Below are 24,782 nucleotides of genomic sequence, written 5' to 3'. Positions count from 1 at the left end.
CTGTTGGTGGGAATATAAATTGTCTCAACCGCTGTGGAAAATAGTATGGAGGTTCCTCAAAAACTAAACATATCTATATGATGCACCAATTCCACTTCTGGGTATATACCCAAAGGAAATGAAAATGGGATATTGAAGAGACGAATGCACTCCCATATTTATTGCAGCATTATTCACAATGGCCAAGATATGGAAACAACTTAAGTGCCCATCAACGGATAAATGGATAAAGAGGATATGATGTATACGTACAATAGAATATTATTCAGTCATGAGATAGAAGGATATCCTACCATTTGCAACAACACAGACAGACCTTGAACACATATGCCAAATGAAATAAGAAGAAGAAAAACAACTACTCTCTGATATCATACATGGACTCTAAAAAAGCAAAACTCATGAAAACCAAGAATAAAGCCATAGTTGCTGGGGCTGGGGGATAGGACAGATGTTGTTTAAGGGTACCAACTTGAAACAAGTAGTAAATAAACCCTAGAGATCTAATGTATAGTATAATGAATATAGAAATCAATATTGTATTATAATCATCAAAACTGCTAAGAGACTTGAACTTGATTATTGCAGTCACTAAAAAGAAAGGACCACTATGTAACAGGATAGAGATGCTAATTATTGCTACAATGACAATCATATTGCAATATATAAACGTATCAAATCAAGATGTTTTACACATTACATTTGCATAATGTTCTTTGTCCAATATATTCTTACACAACTTCCATTTAGATTATAGTCAGCTAAGAAACTGAAGAATTATTTTTAAATCAAATTTATGGAGATTAATTTCACGAACTCAGTTTGAAATGGATCAAGGCCTTTAGACAGCCTTATTTTTCCCCCCTAAAAATAGAATTGGTCTCCAAATGACCAATGTTAGCATGCCCCTTTGGTTAACCCAATTATAGAACATATTACTGGAGAAGTATCAACATTTCACCTTAAAAAATGTTTTAGACCATTGCCAGAACTGACATCTGGCAAAAAAAAAATTATACTTTGATTTCTTGGCAGTGATTTGTTTGGCTGGGTGCATTCCCCAACACTTAGTAAGAAAAACAGTGTCCTATAATGGAATTCAATTTCCCTTGAGCAGAGCAAGATTTAAGGATAAGCTAGTTCAGTTTCTTTGCACCTGTGTGGCTAAGCAGGATTACATGAAGTCAGAAGTGATGGTGTCAAAATACTAGAGTCACACACAAAGCCACTGAGGATCTGCAGAATACGATTTCAACAGCTGAAAAAGTGACCATAAACAAAGGTGATAAGTCCAGATGCCTTAAAAAGACATGAAGACAGATTATCTACAAGATTCTAATAGATCAGCATCTCCTTTGAGAACAGAGCCAAGGTCTCCAAACACTTCGTAATGAAGCTCTGTGGACAGTGAATGACCTGGCCCATCGGTTGACAGTCTTTCAGCTGAAAGGAACCCAATTGAGTGATGAGGACATATATTTTCTTACATGAGAAGTCTACAGGTAGGGCAGCTCCAGGCTGATTAATTAGGTGGTCCAGTAATATTTACTCTATCTTTGTTTCTCTTAAGTGTGTTGACATTCCCCTTTTAATCACAGATTCCATCTGTGCTAAACATCACTTCCCTGTGCAATGGCTTCTCTAAACTTCTGTTAAGAAGACCTTGATGGCCCCTTAAATTACCCTTCCAACCTAAATTCTCACATTAAATGATTACCTTTCTCTTGAAAGTGGCGTTTAGATGGAATTTATTTTTTTTAGCCCATTCTAATAGACTTTGTGTTTGGGGAGGGAGTTTTGTTTATTTTTATTTTTGCTTGAGAGAGAGAGAGAGCACCTAAGCAGGGGAAGGGGCAGAGGGATAGAGAAGAGATTCCCAAGCAGGCTGCACCCTCAGTGGGGAACCCGACTCAGGGCTCAGTCATGACCCTGGGATCATAAACTGAGCCCAAATCAAGAGTCGAATACTCAACCAACTGAGCCACCCAGGCACGCCTACATTGGTTTTGATAGCTTTTCCATTTGGGCTTATCTCTGCTATATTATTTCATGATTTTTATATTGTAATCATATGGAATTTAAGTCTGAAGCAAGTCTGGTATAAGAGGAGCTACAGAGTAACCAGTTCATGCAAGTACTTGTTGGCATTATAAGAACTTAGGATTTGTTTTAAATGCAATGGAAAGACATTGAATTTTTCAAGCAGAGTGTTTTTGATCTATACAAAGATCAATATAACCTATTACAAGGGAGCATAGATTATTTGGAGGAAAGAGAGGAAACAGTAAGACCATTTAGGAAGATGTCAACTGTCGTACCAGCAGTAGATGCTGGTGACCTGGCTCAGTGGTAGCAATGGTCATTGAAGGAAGCTGATGACTCCAAACTAAGAACTGACATATAAAGACGTGCAGATAGATCAAATGGGTGGCAGACGTTAAGAGACGGAATCAAAGATCAAAAGATTATATTTGTTTCTGGACGATGGCATTATTCTCTAGGTAGTGGAGAAGCCTGAGGAGGAGAGTACATTTTTAAAGCAGAAGGAATAGATGATTAATGTTTTACGTGCATAAGTGTACGATATCTATGACACAGCCAAATGGATATGCCAAGTCAGCTCTTGGATATGTGAGCTCTTTATTGCTCAGAGCTCAAATCTTGACTAGAGATAGAAACGAGGGCATCATCAGCCAGCTGAGCTCTGAGACACACCAACCTTAGGGCCCTCAAGATAGAGGAAGCACAGCCACTCAAGGACAGTGTGACGAGACAGACAGTGTGGTGGGAGAAACATCATGGGAGCTATTTTCTTGATGCCAAGAGAGACTGTATTCCCATAATTCCAGTCCAGGAAAGTTGAGGACAGAAACCGTCATTGAATGTCATCATGGAGGTCATTATTATCTTAGCAAGACATTTTCTTTGGAGTATTAAGGCAAAAGGCCATTCACAGCAGTGTCAGGACAGAACAGACTGGAGGCAGTAGAGACACCGTGTGGGAGTCTNTTCTGAGAGACAGAGAGAGAGAGAGAGAGACAGCGTGAGCAGGGGAGGGTCAGATAGAGAGGGAGATACAGAATCTGAATCAGGCTCCAGGCTCTAAGCTGTCAGCACAGAGCCCGACACAGGACTCGAACCCACAAACCGTGAGATCATGACCTGAGCTGAAGTCAGACGCTTAACTGACTGAGCCACGCAGGCGCCCCTGGAATCAATCTTAATAAATAGTTATCAGTGTCAACATAAAAACCTAACAGGTGTCTGGGTGTATATTATCTACTGTTTGGGCAGTAGTATTCTTATTGAGCTCTATATTTCTGAACCGAAGGAACCTAGAGTAGCCACAGGTAGGGAAGAACGGGGCAGCCTAGAGCAATTTCCCCTGCAGTGTTGGGTTATGTCCATGAACTCTAGAGTGTTGGATTCTGTCTGTGAATTTACTACAGATCTTCACAGGAACATCCATTCATCATAAATTACTCTGGGATCCAGAAGAGAAGGATGGAGTCACCTAAACTATTGATATTTTATAGTGGAAATGACCAGACCATTTACTACATCTAATCTTGGTGATACATTCTTTTTTTTAAAAAAAAAAAGTTAGCATTGTAAGACTGGGCTTTTTAAATTACTGTACTTTCCTTATACAAATATTTATACAGGATCATAGTATTCAGAGTTATTTAAATGCATTATTTATATAATGATATTTTATAGTGCAACTTTTTCCCTGTTTAAAATTTAAATGATATGACCCCAAATAATATGTTCTATTTTCTACCAGAAACCGGTGTTACACCAATGATATATTGTTATATAATCTTGGTTGGGAATATTTCATATGAATGCATACAAAAGGGAAATATAGTTACACTGAAAATCAACAAAGATTTACTAAGAATTATTTTATGAAGCCATTTACAAAACATCTATTTTAATACATGCAAATAGGTTCTGAAGAATATTACTTTGAGACCAAATAGTAATAACAGAAGTAAAATGATCTAATTTGGGCATCGACAGTTTCAATGATGAAGGAACAGCTGTTCGTATTTAAAGATAATACATACTGGTTTATAGGCTTTATGCCCGCCTTATACTTATGTCCATTACAACAATCACAGGTCATTATAATATCACTCATTGGTTATATTAGAAAGTAAGTAATTGTCATACCTTTAAAGACTAATTACCGAGTTCTGGTTCCTTGTGAAAGAATGTCCTCTGAGAATAATTTCAGCTCACTGGAACAGTTTAAAAAGTCTGTACATTAGTTCCTATACATTAGTTGCATTTTCTTACTCACATATGCACAGATTCAGTGGCAAAGCCTACTTGTGCTTTAACATATAAACTAAATGTTTAATTTCTTTGATGCCGTCGATCCTACTTTTGTAAAAAGTTGCGTCTCCGGTTTTGTTTAGGGCCTGAAGGCGCTCTTTTTGAACATTCAGTGGAGACCCCACTCGTAAGAGCCGACCCATTTCAGGACCTGAGGTAAGAGTTTTGTTCACATATCAGCTCTTTTACAGAAGATACCTGGACGTGTACTGGAGTAATATGTTAGCAGTTATTTCCAGAACAGGTCTTATTCCACCAACTGTCTTTATCCCCATCGTGTGCCACTTGCTAACTAGTCATAACTTACTAAAATCTAAAGGAGGTAAAAAGTACTACAGATTCCCACTGCTTAATGCACCCAAAGCAGAGCATTTACCATCTTAACCACTTTTAAGTGCCCAGTTCAAAGGTAGTAAGTGCGTTTGCACTGTTGTACAGCCGTCACCACCACCATCTCCGGAATTCTTTTCATGTTGCAAAGCTGATATTCTGTGTGCAGTAAACTACTGCCTGTTCTCCCTTCCACCAATCCCTGGAAACCACCCTCTACTTTCTGTCTCCATGGGTTCAGTGACGCCAGGCACCTCATACAATGGGATCAGACACTGTTTGGACTTTCCAACTGGCTCTTTCATTTAGTATAATGTCCTCAACAATGGATGTCTTTACCTAATGTCAGAATATATAAAATCACCTAGTTCCAGAGGTAAAGGTGTTCCTTATACACAGTCTCCGTGTGCCTGTGTGTGTTTCACTTTATCACCACACTCTTCAGTGACCCTTATTGTTATAACTGTTTATTCCAATATTATATTTGTATCTTAGAACAAAATCAAATGCTATTTTTTATTGAGTTACTTTTAAAGTTTATTTATTTTGAGAGAGAGAGAGCGTGCATACATGAGCAGGGGAGGGGCAAAGAGAGGGAGAGACAAAATCCCAAGCAGGCTCCCTGCTGTCAACACAGGGCTCAAACTCATGAACATGAAATCGTGACCTGAGCCAAGGTCAAGAGTCAGGTGCTTAACCCACTGAGCCACCCAGGTGCCCCCAAATACTATTTTTTAAAACAAATGTCTAAAGCCTAAGGCATCACTCGCAATTATATTCAGTATTTGAACTTGAAATATATGCAGAACAATTAATATCCTAATATATTATGTATAACAGAGGAAATAAAGTACAGTATGAGTCCCAGCTTTACAGAGAGAAGCCTTGTGACCTTGGCCAAACTAACTCTTTGAAACTATTTTTTCTCATCTATAAAATGCTGATAGTAATACATATCTCAAAAGATTTGGGGGAAAAAATCAATAAGCTGTTAGGTTAAGAGTATTTTGTAAACTGAAAGTTGAATACAAATAATCATTTTTCGTATCAGTATTATACCAAGTAAATAATCACCCTAAATGGAATAAAAGGAAATTAAGCATTTTCTCTTATCTTGAATGCCTAATTAAATATTAATCAAAAGCAAATGAGAGTTCAGTTTATCTTACCAACTTAGAGAACATTTGCAGCATGAAAATAAATTGTGACTCTAATTACATTAGAACAGTTTCATCAATTTTGATAAAGGATCATAAGATCAATATCTCAGAATTATTATAGTTAGGAAAGAAGAACATTTTGCTTTTCTAGGATAGAAAAATGATACAGTGTCTTTAAAACTGATCCCATTAAAACCATTTTGAAATTATACAATAATACAGATTGTAGAGATACCAGACTCCTTTTTGAAATAAATGCCGCTATTTTAAAAGATCTAGATCTTGAAATTAAACCATCCAGCTTAGTTTGTCCATCAGGACCTAAATCTGCCAGTTACACAGCAGACCCTTGCTAAGAAAGAAGTGAAAGAAGAGTAATCTCTTGCTTTCTGAAATGTGATATACTAAGGGACGTCACATAACCCAGGTGTTATAACCAAATTGATTGAGGAACTAAGGAAATTGTAAGATATTCCTGGAGGGATGGGGTGAGGCTGGAAGCCCTGAGCTAACATGCACTGAATGGGCCAGGACCTGTGCTCCATGCTGTCTCAAAATTTATCTCATTTAATCATCAGCTCAACCCTAAAAATAATCAACTTCATCCCCATTTTATAAAAGAGAAAGACTGAGACCAAAATATTAGCATGTTCTAAGCAAAGACAAAGAAGTAGCCGAAAGATCATTCGAACTCAGCTCTGACCCCAAAGCCCACGTACATTGAGTGTATTGTCTCCACCGGCTAAGTGGACCCCAAGTGATTTAGTCTTTGATTTACAGCCAGACTCCACTAATCAATTATACGACAGTCATATTTTCTCCTGTAAATTCTTACTATAAATTTTCTTTCACTTTTGACTTCTGAGTCCAGGATCATTATTGCTCCTGGCCTGAGTACAGTGAAAATGATTCTAGAATGTCCTGTAAAGAAAGAATGTGGATTTTGTAGGGCTGAGGTCATAAGGCATTTGCAAATACATCCCTGAAATAGACGTGTGTAAATATCACAAATTTAAATTTTGATATTGGCTTAAGTGGTAGTCATAGAAGGGTGACAATTATTATTTTCTTTAAGAAAAAAGATAATTAATTTGCATTTAAACTAGATTTACATTTCTTTTAGCAAAATCATTCACAAGAAAAATATGAACTCTGACATGGTGCCTTCATTGTGACATGCTACTATTCATTCCTACGTGATATAATTCATTCTTTTTTTAAAAAATTCAGCAAAAATAGACTAAACGTGTTTTTGTGCCAGGATGGATGCTAGTTCCGCAGTGATAAAAGGCATGAATCCTGCTCTTCATGATTTTAAAGTCTTGGGAAAAGATATATGCAAACAAGTTAGAACAATATAGTTCCTTGCTACGATGAAAGTCCAAAATGTAGTGAGGGCAGAGGAGAAAAAGCATAAAATCTTCCCAAGGCAATCTGAAATGACAGATTCACAGAGAAGGAACTATTTGATCTGAAACTTAAGGAATCAGTAAACATTAACATCACAGGGTAAACCCAATAGGGAGGTGATGGCGATTAACTAAGTTATTCTTTGTAAGTTGCTGGTAACATTTTGCTTAGCACCTGGTCAGTAACATAGAAGTGCCTTCATTGGGTAAAGTAAAAGGAAGGGCATGGAAACATTCGCCCCTGTTTCAAACACTTGTAAATACGAGTTTACTTCTAAATAAATAAATAAGTAAATAGGAAGAGAGGTAAGGAAGGGGAGAGGGAGGGAGGAAGGAAATACATTTTTATAAATATATGTTGTATACTTACAAACGTTTTTCTGCTAGAAAGCAAGACAAGCTCATACTTAGATCTCAGTAACAAAGAGGAAATTTACTGTCAGAGCTGAACTGACGTGCTCCTAGAAAAATCAGGATCCCACAGAGATTAGGGACTGGGGCCTTAGTGTATTATGGGACGGGGGTACCAAGCCGTAGCCTAGTGTGTGTGCAATGCCCAGAGTGAGATGCCTTGTACGCCCTGGTCTCCCACGGAAGTTATTTTAGACAATTTGCCTAGCTGTCTAAAGGTGCTGCAAGCCCGTCTTGGGCCCTGGGTCGAGTGACCCACAAGAAACCATGAACTACAGACATGTGCTTGGCCAAGATGGGAGGACTTAATCGACACTACCTCCTTGTATAAGATCTCAGAGCTGGGAAATTAATGTTAAAAACTGCACTTGCACTGACGTCCAGCTGCATTGAAGGAATGATCCCAGTACCCACGACACAAAAACACCTATGGAAAACAGTCGTAGCTGAAGATGAGTTTATTATAATAATAATCATCATCATAATAATAATGAAAAGACACAGAATTAGCAGCCACAACAAGTTACCCCCTGAAAATCTAAGTGAGAGCAAAGTGAGAGATTTTAAAAGACATGAATAAAATGCTCAGTGAGAAAAAAAAATTATTATTTAAAAATGCTTTTTTAACATTTAATTTTATTTTTGAGGGAGAGCGCAGACGAGGGAAGTCAGAAAGGGAGACAGGAGGGGCGCCTGGGTGGCTTAGTCGGTTAAGCGTCCGACTTTCCCTTAGGTCATGATCTCGCGGTTCGTGGGTTCGAGCCCCGCGTCGGGCTCTGTGCTGACTGCCAGCTCGGAGCCTGGAGCCTGTTTCAGTCTGTGACTCCCTCTCTCTCTGACCCTCCCCTGCTCACGCTCTCTCTCTCTCTCTCTCCTAGAAATAAATAAAAACATTAAAAAGAAAAAAAAAGAAAGGGAGACAGGATCTGAAGGGGGCTCTGTGCTGAGAGCAGAGAGCGCGCAAGGTCATGACCTGAGATGAAGTCGGACGCTTAGCCGACTGAGCCCTCAAAGAAAACAAAATTTTGAGTACAAGGTAAGGCAGGGTCACAATGGTATGAAAATGGCAGATTTGGAAAATAACAACATAGAATTCTAGAAGGGAGAGCACGTAATTGAAATCCGTGTCACCCGGTAGTTGGTTTCTCACACCATTCTGCAATAAAAGGAATTGGGATTCTTTGAAGAAATGGCTCATCCTAGGACCAGGGCAGCAAATGTAGAAGATGAATTTGGAACATTTTCCAGCGCCGGTGAATAAGACGTGCTCAAAAATCGAAACAACGACGGGGTGCCGTTAAGCGTCAATTAAGCATCCGGCCTCGGCTCAGGTCATGATCTTGTGATTCGTGGGTTCGAGCCCTGTATTGGGTTCTGTGCTGACGGCTCAGAGCCTGGAGCCTGTTTCAGATTCTGTGTCTCCCTCTCTCTCTGACCCTCCCCCACTCGTGCTCTGTCTCTCTATGTCTCAAAAATAAATAAACTATTTTTAAAATTTTTTTAAAAAATCAAAATAACAGCCAAAAGGACACAGGAGCCAAATGAAAGAGCTCCCAGTCAAAGAACTCCCAGTCACAGCTATACAATTTAAGCAAAAAAAAAAAAAAAAATCAGCATCTTGAATTGTAACCGAAAGCTGATTGGTATCAAATCTCCGGGATTTTTAGTTTCCATCAAATACATTACAAAATAAGGAGTTTCATTTCAAAATGACAATGTTTATCATAAGGCAGAAATGATATCTTTTGCAAATGTTTATGAAAAACACATTAACGTAAAACTGCGTAATCAGTACGTTACGTAGTTTTTCAGATTTCTTTTGTTGTACAAAGTGTGGGTTTTGGATGTGAACGTACTGAACTCTGCCCAACATGGCCAATGTGCCTCTCAAAGTGCTGGAGCCAATCTGTAATTCCGTGACCAGTGTATGGACCTGTCTTTCCTCATCTCTTACCAGTATTTTGCACTGACTTGATGATCTTTTTCATGCTGATGATCTTTTTCATGTTATCTTGTGTTATTTTACTTTTCATTTCCCTAGTGACTAGTGTGGGTAAGCATCTTTCACATTTTTATTTTGTTACTTAAATCCTCTGGTTTCTCTTCAGATTGTATAAATCTGTCCCTTTTTATTTTGTTATTTAAGGCTGCTCCTTCTGGAGTTGAGTTCATCTCCACTGCTTCTTTAATTACTCTTCAGAGTGGATTTATAGAGGAGTGCCTGGCTGGCTCAGTCGGTTAAGCGTCCAGCTTTGGCTCAGGTCATGATCATGAGTTTGAGCCCCACGTTGGACTTTATGTTGACAGCCTGGAGTCTGCAGCCTGCTTGGGATTCTGTGTCTCCCTCTCTCTTTAAATATTATTAAATTTTAATTAAATTTAATAAAATTTAATTAAATTAAAAATTAAAATATATAAAATATTCTGAATATTAACATGTTTCCTATTAACATTATTGTATTTTTAATGTTTATATACTTAAATGTATTTATAATTTCTTTCATTACATCTGGATTTTAAGACCTAATTTGAAACTTTCCTTATAGAAGGAGGAAGTTGTCAGGCATGTTACTTGTCTGGCTTTGCCCTTTACATTTGAGATCCCTGAGGCCTTTAGAGTTTATTCTCGTATGAGGTATAAGATATGAAGCGTGGGCCTAATTTTATCTTTTCCAGTCATCCGGCTAGAGGTGGCAGCAGTTCGATTATTAAAAATTCTACCTTTGTCTCTACAATTTGAAATAAAACCTTTATCATGTATTAAATTTTCCTGTGCACGTGGGTCTGTTTGCATATTTTCTTTCTAGTCCACGAGTCTGCCTAGTACCAACCTTGCTAAATAGGATATAAAAGATATTCTATTTTAAGTTTATTTATTTTAAGAGAGCGTGAGTTGGAGAGAAGCCGAGAGAAGGAGAGAGAGAGAATCCCAAGCAGGCTCTACGCTGTCAGCTCAGAGCCTGATGCAGGACTTGGACTCATAAACCGTGAGATCAGGACCTGAGCCGAAACCAAGACTCAGATGCTTAACCAGATGAGCCATCCACGTGCCCCTATAAAATATAGTTTAATGTCTGGTAGGATGTCTCTCTCTCTCTCCCTCTGTGTCTCTCTCTGTCTCTCTCTCTCTCTCCCTTGTAGTTATCCTCTTTTAATATTTCTCTGCCAATTCTTGCTTATTTTTCCCTGTCAACTTGAGCATTAACTTGTCTAGTTCAAGAAAAGCGTATTCTTTTATTAGGATTATGTTAAATTCATATATTAATTTAAGGAAAACTGACATCTTTATGTCATTATTTATCCAAAAACACATGAGATGTCTTTCCATTTGTTAAAATCCATTTTTGTCCTTTCAGGAATACTTAAAAGTTTTATTTATGTATGTTTTTTCACATTTCTTGCTAAGTTAACCCCTATGCTCAGTGCCTGGGGGGCTCAGTTGAGTGTCCAACTTCGGCTCAGTTCACGACCTCAGTTGGTGAGTTCAAGCCCCGCATCTGGCTCTCTGCTGTCAGCATGAAGCCCGCTTCAGATCCTCTGTCCCCTCTCTCTGCCCCTCCCTCACTCGTGCTCTGTCTGTGTCTCTCTCTCTCTCAAGAATAAATAAACATTTTTTAAAAATAATGCAATCCTTCTTTTATTGATTTATTCTTTTCAAAAAATTTTAACATTTATTTTTTGAGAGACAGAGAGGTAATGCAAGAGGGGTATGGGAAGAGAAAGAGGGAGACACAGAATCCAAAGCAGGCTCCAAGCTCTGAGCTGTCAGCACAGAGCCCATTGTGGGGCTTGAACCCATGAACGGTGAGATCATGACCTGAGCTGAAGTTGGATGCTTAACCAACTGAGCCACCCAGGCACCCCCAATTCTTTTTTTTTATAAGAAATTTGTGTATTTAAACCTTTACCTTTAAAAGGGTCAATTTTGGTCAACTGTATTTCCCTAGGTAGTTATTAATTTATTCTTGGTTTTCAAATATATTTGTATATGGTCTGAAAGTGGTATGTTGGCACTGTTTTAATTTTTTCTGTTTCAGTGTTTTTTGAAACAACTCAGTGATTAAAAAAAAAAAAATCAGTGTCTACCAATGCATGATTAACAAATGAGGCATTGAATTGATCTAACACAGCTTGCATAATCACATTCCTCATCCCGAACATTTATCTTTCATTCATCACAGGTTACCATTCCAAGGCTACTTAAACAATGAAAGCAATTTGTGTATCGTGGTAATTGACAGTTTATGGTGTGGCTTGTTTTCCTTAATTCTAGAAATTCCAAGAAAAAAAGAAAATGTCATAAAATAGCAAAATAAAACATAGTACATTTAGTCAATTCAATGAGTGAAAACAGTTTGAAGAATTGGCAGTTTCATTCATTAACAGGGGAAAAAAAAAAAGGTGGCTGGTCTGCCTGGCTGGCTCAGTTAGTGAGCATGTGACTCTTGATCTTGGAAATGGAAGTTTCAGCCCTATGTTGGGTGTAGAGATTACTTAAAAAATAAATCTCAAAAGGAAGGGAGGAAGGGAGGGAAAGCCAGGAAGGTAGGAAGGAAGGGAGAGAAAGAAAAAGAAAGAGAGAAAGAGAGAGGAAGGAAGGAAGAAAGGAAGAAAGGAAGAAAGTTAAGTAAGCTAGTTTCATCCAATAACAGAATAGTGAAAATAAACCCTTAGGAGCTTGGGCGTGTTGGAAGATCCTGCTTGGGCATTCCCTTATGAAGGGAATGAATTCTTTCAAAAACACGTTTGTTTTTCAGATTTAGGTCTTTGATCCGACCAGATTTGTTGATCATGTGAGGTGTATTATTCATGTTTCAGTTTCTCTAGGGGTTAAACTTCTGGATTTCAGATTTAACCCCCTCCAGTAAAGTTTCTAACTTTCAATAGGGGAATTTAACCATTTATATTTATTATAATCACTGGCATACTTGACATATTTCTGTGGTATTATGTTTTATTTACTGTGCTTGTTCATTTCATTTTTATTTCTTTCTGACCTTTGGTTGGATTAAGAAGCTTTTCCTGAGTCTCCCTGTGGTATTTCCTTCTAATGGTTCTGTTTTTATTCTTTTAATGATTACCCTTTGTATTTTATGTGCACGGAGATAAATTAATACTTTCTAATGAAGTTGAAGTCATTATCATTTCTTCCCAAATTTCAAAAAAATTAAAAAGTTATTCCCATCTTGGTTCCACTTTGCTTTTACTCATCTGTTTTCTGGTTTTCAGGCAATTCAGATTTAGCTTTACCCACACGCCGTGTTCATTTTTCCAATGTCCACCCCCTGCTTCTTGCAAAATACTCTTTTCTCCTGGTTTTAGTTCCTATAAGTCCTGTATACACAGTAAACTTTTCCCTCTGGCCCTGAAATGTCTAGTCCCTTCATAGTGGAATGATAGTTAAGCTGGGATAGATTTCTAGACTGACAATAAATTTTCATCAGCATTGTTAAGATAGCATTCATTACTTTGGGATCTTCGGTAAGCAATTCTCATTCTCAACAGTTCTCATTCATCTCCTTTTTTTTTCCGAGTGTTTGGGTGCTGGGTAGGTCTTAATCCATACTTGGCTATTGGTGTGCCACTACAGTTTTAGGAACTCTTGTTATTTTTCAGTTCTGGAAAATGATTAACCATGACCTCTTCCTATCTGTGCCTTCTCATTCTCTAAAGCACAGGCGTTCTTCACTTGTGGTCTGTGGATCCCCTGGGTGTCCAAGAATAGAAGTTAGCAGGCTAATGATTTTGAATGTGAAAAAGAAATCCTTCATTTTCACTGACTTAGAATTGAAATTTCGTGTCCCTTCAACTCTAAATGAAGGTCAACAAACCACAGTGGTATTAGCCATTTCTTTGACTTTTTCATCTACGGAAGCAAGAGATACTTCAATATTACATAAAAATTGTAGCAGGTATAGCAGAATACATTACACTCTCTTCACTGCTTTGACCCAAATTATTTAATACATTACTAAACACGTTCTAACTTGCTATGTCACCCATTTAAAAATATTTTTTAAAATTTTTTATGTTTATTTTCTTGAGAGAGAGACAGAGCATGAGCCAGGGAGGGACAGAGAGGGAGACACAGAATCCAAATTGGGCTCCAGGCTCTGAGCTGTTAGCAGTACAGAGCCCAACATGGGGCTCGAACTCACAAACTGTGAGATCATGACCTGAACTGAAATCAGACGCTTAACTCACTGAGCCACCCAGGTGCCCCTGAAGATATTTTTACATTTGTATTTAAAAGTCATTAGTTTCCAGGGCACCTGGGTGGCTCAGTCGAGTAAGCATCTGACTTCAGCTCAGGTCACGATCTCACAGTTAGTGGGTTCGAGCCCCGCCTCGGGCTCTGTGCTGACAGCTAGCTCAAAGCCTGGAGCCTGCTTCAGATTCTGTGTCTCCCTCTCTCTTGGATCCTCTCCTGCTCATGCTGTCTCTCTCTCTCTCTCTCTCAAAAATAAATAAAACATTAAAATTTTTTTTAAGTCATTAGTTTCCTTTGAAATTCTATGAGTTTTATTTTATGCATTTAAAAACATTAAACTTGTATTTCAAATTTTATATTTCTTGTTTTTCCTCTGAATTATCAAAGCAACATTACAATGTCCTATTCTCTTTTCATATGTGGCATGTCTACCAGAGACTTTAATTTTTTTATTTCATGAATTTCTACTTACTTGGTTTTCATTTTTTTAATTAGTTTGTGTGTGAGAGAGAGAGAGGCAGAGAGAGTGACAGAGAGAGAATCCCAAGCAGGCTCTGTAATGGGGGCCTGACTGGGGGCTTGATCTCATGAACCGTGATATCATAATCTGAACCAAAATCAAGAGTCCTATGCCCAACCAATTGAGCCACCCAAGCACCCCTACCCACCTGGTTCTTAAGTCTTTCTGTGTCTCTTCTGGTCTTATTCTAGGAGTGTATATTTATGTCTTTGGAGGCTCTAAACTCAGTTATGTGTTAGTCCCTTTCTGACTGATCTATTAGATCTAGTTCTTCCTGTTCTCTCTAGAATCTAGAGTCTCCCATGGGTTTTAGAAATTCTGGGGATTCATGCCCTTTGGCTCTCCGTCTGGGAGAAGTGGTCGTGGAGACCCTTGAATTTGCCTTTCCTGTCTGTTTCACTTTCACTTCGCCCGGGCCCTGCAGGGGGCATGTTCCAAAGCCAGCGTTCACAAGTATTTCTCAGGGTGGGCTCGGGATGCCTGAAGAGCGTGTGCATGTGGGCTCTACACTAAAGCATGTTTTCAGACTTTCTGCTCACATCCCCGAAGGAGCAGCTGGCTCTCGGGTTGTTATCACGCTGTGTTTCGACTCCCATCTGTGTGCCCAGAGCCCATTTCCAAACACCTCTCCCCTGCGCCTCCCCCTTCCCGTAGTTGGCCACAGCTCCTTCCCTGTAGAGATTTAAAACACCAGTTCACATGGCATCTGTCTGCCCAGTACCTCCGAGCGCTCCAGCACTTCAGCCCCTCTCATCCTCTGGCTACGAGTTTCTTCTGTTTCTGGCACAGTGAAAATGCCCTTTGTTTGTTGTTTTTTATGCCTAGTATGTGTTTTCATGTTTTTTTCCTCGTTGTAGTTTATCCAGCGTTTATATGTAATGGGGGACTGAGAGGGGCTGTACAGCCGCCTCTCTGTCCTGACCAGACGTAATAGATTTATTTGTATAACGAAACTGGAATCTTGTCATTCCTCCGCTTATATCCTTTAACCTACATGAATGTTAGGTTCCTAAAGGCAGGAAGCTTGTCTGCCTTGTTTGCTACTGTTTTTCTACAAACCCAGAAGAGCACATAATAGGGACTTAAGAAATGAGGGTTGAGTGAATTAAACGCATTATCCCCCACCACTTTCAGGGACCAGCACAATGAACGGGGCCTGTGGTCAGCATGGCCTGGTGTGGACATAATCTCGTCCTTGCGTGGTTTGGCCAGTGCTGCCCAGAGATCAGCCGCTCTTGTCAGTTCGTGTTTATGCTCCCTGGCCACTCATCCTATTTACAAAACCTGGGCCTAACGTCAGCCTGAAAGAGCTGGAAGTCCAAACACTACCCATAAATTCCAGTCACTTTTCCCCTTTCTTTGGTACTAACATGACGTGAGCAATAAATATTAATATTTATATTAAATATTATAATCATACATGGTTGACTAGTTACATTCCCTAAACTCTAAAATGAATATGGGCAAAAGCTTGGGGAGTTACTGAATTCTGTTTATCTTTACTTAAAAAGGAACACTTAAAAAGGTTTACTTAAAACCCACCTGCTTTAACAATCACATTATCTTAATTAATTGTGTTTTTATAACATGAATTGTGTGTGTGTGTTATTTATGGATTTGGTATATTTCTGGAGTAGTGTTCAAAACTTTGTGTTCCTCATAGAAGAGTAAGTGTATTTTTTTTAATGTTTATTTATTTGAGAGAGCGTGAGGGAGGAGCAGAGAGAGAGGGAGACACAATCCCAAGCATGCTCTGCACTATGAGTGCAAAGCCCGACATGGGGCTCGATCCTACGAACTATGAGATCATGACCTGAGCTGAAATCAGGAATCGGTCACTCAACCGACTGAGCCACCCAGGCGCCCCCAGCCATGAGTAAACATTTATATATTCACATATTTGAAGAAAGAGGTAGACATCTAACTTGCAAACTAAAATATAACAAAAGAGAGAAGAGGAAAAAAATAAGTTCTTTTATATCTGACTATTGTTCAGTGTGTTCATGGAAATGTATACTTCAGAGTTTTCTAATCACAGCCTTTTTTGGTAAAATGTGACTTAACTTGTGCTGATCTGACATGTTTCATCTTCAAGGTTAGAAATGATACAAAGGGGAAGAAATGTGCTATTCCAGAAGCACCATATTATAACATGGTTAAAAACTGGCAGTTGGTCCTACTGAAGTCATTTTGTTATTTGATGACTGATCTTTGAAACAGACTTGCCTTCACTAGGGTCTTCAGGATCACAGATGGTTTGCCTGAAATGGCCCAGACCTCTACATGTTGCTTACATGTTTTCCTCCTTTCCTTTCCTTTCCTTCCCCATCCCCTCTCCCTTTCTTTCCATCAATCCAGGCAGGAAAAAAATGTAATTAGCAGATGGCCAAATGGGCAGGCCATCCACAGACCAAATCATCTAGGTATATCTAAGTGTTACCCCTTAACCGAAGCACAACATAATTTGGCCAATAAATTCCATAATTATCTCTTAAATGTTTTCTTGTACTCAAAGTAAATGTTAATTTCAAAATGCATAACATCAAATTTTTCATATTGAGTTGTACATTAAAAAATGAAACTTTGCTTTCTATTATAAATAGTGGCAGACAAAAAACTTGCCAATTAAAGGTAGCAATTCCTCTGAGTTAAAGGTTTAAGAAATAATACTCAGTTCAAATGCAAATGAATGATGTAGGTTCATCTCTCCTCTGGAGCCACTCCCTGTCTCTCCCCTGCCCATGCCCACTCTAGTCTTACCCTGCTGTGGGTGGATTACTAACCATTTTGTATCCTGTTCTACTTACTGATATTTAAACATTTCAGTCAAATCCGCCTTTCAGACTTTGGGGTTGGGTTCCTTCCTTCGGTTGGGTTGGGTTGGGCTGGGTTACCCCTTGGGTTAAAACTTTCAAGTGATTATGTTGTGCCATCTGGTGGAAATTTAGTGTTTTTCAGGCCAAGGCAAATGGCATTTCTCTGATCCATGTATTCCTGGCTTTCTCTGTTTGACTTGGTCACAAGTAGATTCTGATAGATTCTACAAAAACAAAGCAAGCCGAGGCCAATCTCCATCCTGTCTATCAACACTACCAGTTCAGTATTTTCCCAAAAGAAATCTTTGCATTTGTAACCCTCCCAAGTTTAAAATAAGAAGAAGAAAAGCAAACAAAACCTCGAGGCTAAATTTACATTCTATTTTATGAATTGGTGGCAAATGAACATGGGATTCTTCCTTAAATCTGTCTTTTTCCCAAACAAGGTGTATGTTCACTAAAAAGAAAGCTTTCCAACGTTTTCACAGATAGCATTTTCTTTGGATGTAGTATACAGAGTACATGACCCTGTCATCTGAAACTACTATGTAAGGGTAAAGCTGTCTAGTGTTTTATCTGTTTTTAGAGGATACTAATTGCGTAGACTCACTGATGGGAAGTTAATTTCTTTATTGAAATTAGCACATTAGTTCTGGATTGCATTCAAGAACAACATGATGATGGGGCGCCTGGGTGGCTTAGTCGGTTAAGCGTCCGACTTTCACTTAGGTCATGATCTTGTGGTTCATGGGTTCGAGGCCCACGTCGGGCTCTGTGCTGACTGCCAGCTCGGAGCCTGGAGCCTGTTTCAGAGTCTGTATCTCCCTCTCTCTCTGTCCCTCCCCTGCTCATGCTGTCTCTGTCTCTCTCTCTCTCCTAGAAATAAATAAAAACAAACAAAAAGAACAACATGATGATACTATATCCTTTACTAATTGTATTTTCCATGTAACTCCATTCAGTGAAGGATTCCTGGGGAATTTATTAAAAAATTAATAAATCTTTTTATGCTCAATTGGTTAAGCATCAGACTTTGGCTCAGGTCATGATCTCATGGTCCATGAGTTTGAGCCCCATGTCGGGCTCCATGCAGACAGCTCAGAGCCTGGAGCCTGCTTCGGATTCTGTGTCTCCCTCTCTCCCTGCCCCTTCCCTGCTCATACTCTCTCTTCCTCAAAAAAAAAAAAAAAAAATTAATACTGGTTTTTTTATTTCTTTCCCTCATTTCAGATTAGAGTCTCCCACACGGAGTCTAAGCATGGATGCCCCAAAGGGTGTTCATATTAAAGCTCATGCTGGGAAAATCGAGGCCCTTTCTCAAATGGATATCGTTTTTCAAAGTAGTGATGGAATGGTGAGTTCAGTGTATCAGCTCCCGTTGTATTTCCTGACAATCCTCATACCCATTAAGGCATCGTTAAACTTATGGTGGTTTGTAAAGACACTGAAAAGAAGACAAAAGGCAATCCAGCATTGCAAGAAGGGCCAAGAAAGGCTGGAGTGATTCTGGACCCAGACAGCCTTCTTCGCCTGTTATCTGTGCTATCCAGTCTCTTGTTATTTTCATCTTTGAAAGAATACTGCAGACATTCAGAGCTGACAGAGAATCAATTCTGCCATTTCCTATTGATCCAGCTTCTCTCAATATGGTGGCCGCTGGGAGTTCCCTATAAATGACAGCCATCATCGGTTACTGCCTAGAGCCCTATGCTTTCTCACACCAAATTAAGTTGACAGGAAAGTTAAATATGAAAAACGAGAGCTTAAAAGTCAGCCACAATAAGGATGAAATCTGGAACTTCGAGTCCTGAAATAAAACATCGCTGATACAAGCCAAAGTTCATAATAAGGCAATAGAACACTCGCTACTCCATACTGATTGGCCTAGTGCCAGATCAACTCCCGGGTTACCTCATTGAGTTCAAGAGCGTTAACAGGCCTCTCTAGACCTGAACCCATGTTCTCATTTGTCAAGTAGGGAAAATATTTGCTTAACGATGTCACAGTGCCCTATAATACCAATGTGGTAATATGGGTGACTTTTTAAAATTATATTAATTTAATATTAACAGGAATGTACAATTGAAATAGCAGATGTTGACCATGAGAGGTGGCTCATGTGAGTGGACAGAACCTGTCCGATGACAGCCTGCTAATAGACTAGAAAAGTCATCTGATGAAGCTCCTTCAAGTTGTAACTTAAAACGTTACAATGTCAGGAGCAGATAAATGCAAAAATGGAAGCTAAGAATTCTGGAATCTCATTACTACATCATAATGTCGCTACATAAAATGTATGACCTTGAAAAAATTATGCTAATTTTAATTTTGAAATAATATCACTTATCCCATCAGTGTGGTGTCATGTTTATAGTAGCATGTGGCCTGACACATAATGAAAGTTGATATCCCTAATTACTAGGAGCTAGTTCAAGGTGAGGAGATGTCTGGCCTCCCACAAGATATATTCCCATAAAGACAAAGGAAAATGAGCAAGGAACTGGTACGTGGACGACCAGTGACTAGAGTTTGCTAGAAGAACAGGAAAAAAAAATAGGGGGGAAAATCCCCACCAATTAACCACAAGAAAGGAGAGCAGAGAAGCCAACAAGGAAAAGCAAAAGCACATTAGGGAAAATCAAGTACCTACAGAACCCAAAGCACTAGACAATAGTGTAAGTAGGTTCCGTGTTTACAAAAAAATACAAGACGTGTTTCATTTCTTTTACTCTGACACTGTCCCAGACCACAAGGCAAAGCTTTGTGTCTAGTACAGTTTTGCCCACTACTTCACATGGAAGTGGTCAGCTTCCCGAGGGAGAATACAGACTGCAGGCATCAATTTATATATGTATATATATGTATATATGATGAGAGTTCATGAGGGCACCCAGGTGGCTCAGTCAGTTAAGCATCCAACTCTTGGTTTCAGTTCAGGCCATGATCTCACGGTCCTGAGTTTGAGCCCTGCATCAGGCTCTGCACTTTCAATGTGGAGCCTGCTTGGGATTCTCTGTTTTCCTCCCTTTCTGCCCCTCCCACCCTCTCTCTCTCTCAAAATAAATAAAATTTTTTAAAGCTAAAAAAATAAGGTTGGCATTCATGGATGAGAGTATGTAAATAAAGGAAGAGTCCAACCTTGTTTGCAAGGAGGAAAATTATGCCCACCCGCAACATACCTTAATTCCTTCTAACAAGTGAGCACCCTGCGTGCGTAAGATTGGGCTACTCAGTATGAGGCTTCTTCTTTCCTTCGTTACCAGATTTTTCCCTCAATTAATGGCCATTTGTTTACATTTCAGTTTAACCAAACTAGAATAGGAGCAAAAACCCCAATAGCTTTTACTCACTTTTAGTTGGCGTTAGTCTGTGTGTCTGTTGCTTCTCCATATCTACGCAAAGGCAGCAGAGTTTCAAATGATATTTTAGAAACTAGGGAAATGGTTGCTGGCTAATAGGATGAATGTAATTGCCTCTTCTGGGAAAACAAAACCAGCAGAAATTCCAACATTCACAGGTAAAAATAGTGAAGGGGCACGTGGGTGGTTTAGTCGGTTACAGCATCCGACTTTGGCTCAGGTCATGATCTCATGGCTCGTGAGTTCGAGCCCTACATTGGGCTCTGTGCTGACAGCTCAGAGCCTGGAGCCTGCTTTAGATTCTGTGTCTCCCTCTCTCTGCCCGCCCCCCATGGTCTCTCTCTTTCAAAAATAAGTAAAACATTGAAAAAAACTTTAAAAATTGTGAAGATGAATTTATTTCTGTGGCTTGTACTTTAACCTAACGGGATAGAGAAGGTGATTTGGCATAAAGTCAAAATAGATCACAAGATAAGTGTGCATTGGCAAAACAGTTTTTGTCAGATAATTCTGAAAGATTCTTTTTAGGAGTAGAGCCTCATAAATATTCGTAGCTCAAGTAGCACAGTGGGTTAAAAAAAGAAAAAGACCTCTCTCCAATTTGGAGAAGGAATTATTAAGCCCCTGCCTGCATGTAAAATAGAAATATGCTTTAAAAGAATCTGATCATTATAATATGACTTAGGTAAAGTTGGGCACCCTATTTTGTTTTCAATGCAGAGAAAACACTAGCCTGGAGATCTGAGTTTCACGCTATCGTGCGCATCCACTGGACCACTTCACTGCATCTCTTACTTTTTTTTCCCAAACAGGTTGTGCTCGATGCTGAAACCGTGTGTTTACCCAAGTTGGTTCAGGGAACTCAGGGCTCTCCCGGCAGCTCACAAGAACTCTATGAAATTTGCGCGTGTCCAGATGGGAAGCTCTACCTGTCAGTGGCTGGCATGGGTACCACGTGCCATGAAAACAGTCACGTCTGTCCCTAAACCACCTGCATCTTCCACAGAGCACCTGCGTCGTGTCAGTGAGCTTTACAGTTCCCACCTCAAGCCTTCACGCTAAGTGACTTGACATCCTATAAAACCAAGACGGCGAATGGGAAGTTGGAGGACAGAAAGTGTGCCGATGAACGTGTTGTGATGAAACTACGTGGCCTCAGAATACTGTGTACTTATTAGACACGGAAGTCTAGCAAGAGCACAAAAAAGAAACGTGATTATTCCACTACATTTATTTTCATCAGAACACTTGTGACTTTCCTTTCATGTAGATAGTCTACAATGAAATATTGAATTGCTGTGTGGAATTAATTTATGCTGTTCAGTGGTGAATATCTAACTCTCCATGGAGGCAGCATGGGTCTCAATGCCCCTTGAAGTCAATGTGGTGTTCCCATTATATCACTCAGACCCACACTCTCATTTTAATGCAAAATGTGTCAGGCCTCACAAGAAAATCTTCAGGTTTTGAGGGGACTTAGGTGGATGTAATTTTCAACATGTAGTCAAAGGAATAAATTACACAAAGTCAATCATGTTTTCTTTATATAGTCAATAAGCAATAAAAATCAACCTACATTTTCACAAACTTCAGTTTGTCTTCCTTTAGTCCTCACGCCACCATTCTGAGGTAGGTATCATTTTCCCCCAAGTTACTGGTGATTTTTAAAAAAGCTTCAGATAGGACAAGTCAGAAGGTCATACAGGAGCTGGTGACATTAATGTGACCCTACATGTGACCAGCTGTCCTCACTCTGAAAAAAACTCTGGCGTATTGTCTCATTCCATCCAAATTCCAGCCTCCGTGATAATTGTGTAAATGGGATAATGTTCATTTGACATGTGAAGTAACCGAAGTCCGAAGGGGTTTTGTCGCCCACCTGGATCATAGAGCTGTGAGGCGGCGGGACTCACCACTGCCCAGTCGTGGATTCACCTCTTACACAACAGTGATGGACTGGCTGTAACTTCACAGAATCAGACTCGCTTCAGCTTTGAAAATATGTTTAATATCAAACAGAACACACCGAGCCTCTGACTCACTGATTTTGTTAAATGCCAGTCGTCACAGGGTGTGGGTTTTGGGGTTTTGTATGTTTTGTTTTAGTGTTTTGCCAGTTGTAATTAGAATCTCCGAGTCACACCAGATGCGGTAGGAGCAACAGCGTTGCCACTCTATTTATAGGACTTGTGATGATAAACACAAGTTCAGATTCATTTTCTGCAGTCTCAGAGCTGAAAGCAGAAACGTGAACCCGGTTTCTAATGTTTTACCAAGGTGTTCATCTAGCAGTGTAGCCCACTTACGACAGATCCTAGATTTTTCTAATTGCTATGTACCTGAAAATGTGAAATTACAGAGTAAACATTAGGTGTGTCCTAGGCAGTTACGAGCAAACTTGACTCGGGGCGCCTGGGTGGCTCAGTCGGTTGAGCATCCAACTCTTGATTTTGGCTCAGGTCATGATCCCTATGTCCTGGGATCCAGCCTTGAGTCAGGCTCCACACTGAACATGGATTCTCTCTCTCTGTCCCTCTAGCCCTGTCCTCCATTTGCTCACTCTCTTTCTCCTCTTCTTCTGCCCCCTCCTTCATTTGCTCTCTCTCTCTCGAATTAAAAACAAAAAAAAGCAAACTCTATAATGTATCTAAAGTTTCATAGGGGATGTTTTTAGATTATAAATTGGTAGTCACCTTTTCCATGTAGTTAAGTCCTGATTTTTTTTAAGTTAACATCTGCCTTACTTGCTATAACATTCCTCCTGTCAGAGTAAATAGTGTTGCCTGTTTGTTCTGTTATATATACTCTCTTGCTCCACGTTTGTGCAAAACAAAGGTCTTCAAGCTCGGTTGACCCAAGGTCAAGAAAAAGAATCAAGGAGAAAGTACGGGGGATAGAACCCTTTAAATAAAAGATGTAAACAGGATTTTTTTTTTTTTTGGCTCCTTTGCTATTTGGAATCATCATGAAAGAAATTATTATGGATAGATAGCTGTGTTCTCCAGAGTGATAAGTGAATCCAAACTTTTTAGAGAGGCTGTATTCTAAACTGTATTACATAAATTCATCTTTTTGAAGACATTGTGCAATGGAATTTAAATATTCATTAAGGTGTAAGATCGTAACAATGAACCTACCTAATGAACATACCTGATGGGCTATGTGCCACGTGGCTGTGGACCACTGGGTGCTGCTATTTGAGTGACCTCAAAAATAGTCCTCCTTTTTCAATTTCCAAACCAGCTGAGTAGACACGGCAGAAAGACGAAGATCAAAATGTTAGCTTTAATAGTGAAAAATAAGATTTGCAACAAAATGGACTCCCTAAGACTAGACAGCTGAGTATCAGAGGAAGGAAGCTCTCTGGCCCCGGGCAGGACTATGGGCCCGACTCTGGCAGCTCACCACCATGCGGCGGGCAGACAGAGGCATCTGATCTCAAGGCAGCCAAGTTCAAAGCAAGAGGAAGGGGCCATCTACCCAGGCACGAGTCTTTCCCCTCCGATCCGCCCACCAGGTTCATCTCCACAGCTTTGGGGGTCAGCGAAGGAGAGCGGGAGCCGTTCTCAAAGGCAGAGCCAGCCCCTCACACTAAGACTGGTGTGTGCTTTATATAGTTTTTTGCCCCTTCCTTCCCTGACGTCAAATACCACTTCTCCTTCAGTTGCCCTGTCTTACATTCCACTTCAGACTTGCTATGGTCTCAAAACCACATAAACGTTTGTCATCAGGTCTAATAGGCCTGCAGGTAGAAGAGGTGCATCTGAGGGCGCCGTGAAGTAAAGATCACTTTTCACTGTAGAGACGGTGCAACTTCCATTTTGTCTTCTTAGATCCCAGCTTTGTGGTCAGAGTACGTGAAGGTATTTCCTGAGCCGCTTACCAACCGTGAAAGAGTATGCATTTCAAACACATAATGCTTATTGCTAAATAAAACCTAAGTCTGGCTTTAGCATACAAGTAGACCAGGTTCCTAATGGAAGCAGGTCATTCTCACTGGTCCGTGGACACCGACAGCCAGGCTGGGATGTGCATCTTCACGTCTCCGACACCCGCCCTAACGCCTGCACACAGTGCCCAGGGGCTGTTTTCAAGTGAATGAATGAATGACACTACTTTCAGCTGTATCTGCTCAAACAAGACAATGGAAAAAAATCTTTGGAAGCCAAAGAGTGAGAAGGCTGGCCGTGGGGGGCTGGGGGGAGGATCAAAGAGAGAGAGG

General features: G+C 39.8%; 1 protein-coding gene and 1 long non-coding RNA gene across 3 annotated transcripts in view; one reads left to right on the top strand and one right to left on the bottom strand.

The window, feature by feature from the left end:
• SGCG (sarcoglycan gamma) overlaps positions 1–22,123 on the top strand; it is a 96,119-nt gene extending 73,996 nt beyond the window's left edge. Inside the window, exons 6-8 of the mRNA XM_077745398.1 lie at positions 4,428–4,500; positions 18,432–18,555; positions 21,373–22,123. Of these exons, the coding sequence (XP_077601524.1) occupies positions 4,428–4,500; positions 18,432–18,555; positions 21,373–21,546 (371 nt within the window). The 3' untranslated portion in view covers positions 21,547–22,123. The remainder of the gene's footprint in view (positions 1–4,427; positions 4,501–18,431; positions 18,556–21,372) is intronic.
• LOC144216112 (uncharacterized) overlaps positions 1–24,782 on the bottom strand; it is a 32,724-nt gene that overhangs the window by 7,119 nt on the left and 823 nt on the right. For both annotated transcript variants that reach the window (XR_013330567.1, XR_013330568.1), the window contains exons 2-3: positions 23,711–23,803; positions 4,180–4,247 (exon numbers count right to left, since the gene is read on the bottom strand). This is a non-coding gene — a long non-coding RNA (uncharacterized LOC144216112). The remainder of the gene's footprint in view (positions 1–4,179; positions 4,248–23,710; positions 23,804–24,782) is intronic.

The sequence above is a fragment of the Crocuta crocuta genome, unplaced genomic scaffold (genome assembly GCF_008692635.1).
Source record: "Crocuta crocuta isolate KB4526 unplaced genomic scaffold, BGI_CrCroc_1.0 scaffold258, whole genome shotgun sequence".
Taxonomy (NCBI): Eukaryota; Metazoa; Chordata; class Mammalia; order Carnivora; family Hyaenidae; genus Crocuta; species Crocuta crocuta.
Note: the sequence above shows the minus strand (reverse complement) of the source record. Positions and strands in the feature narration are given on the sequence as shown.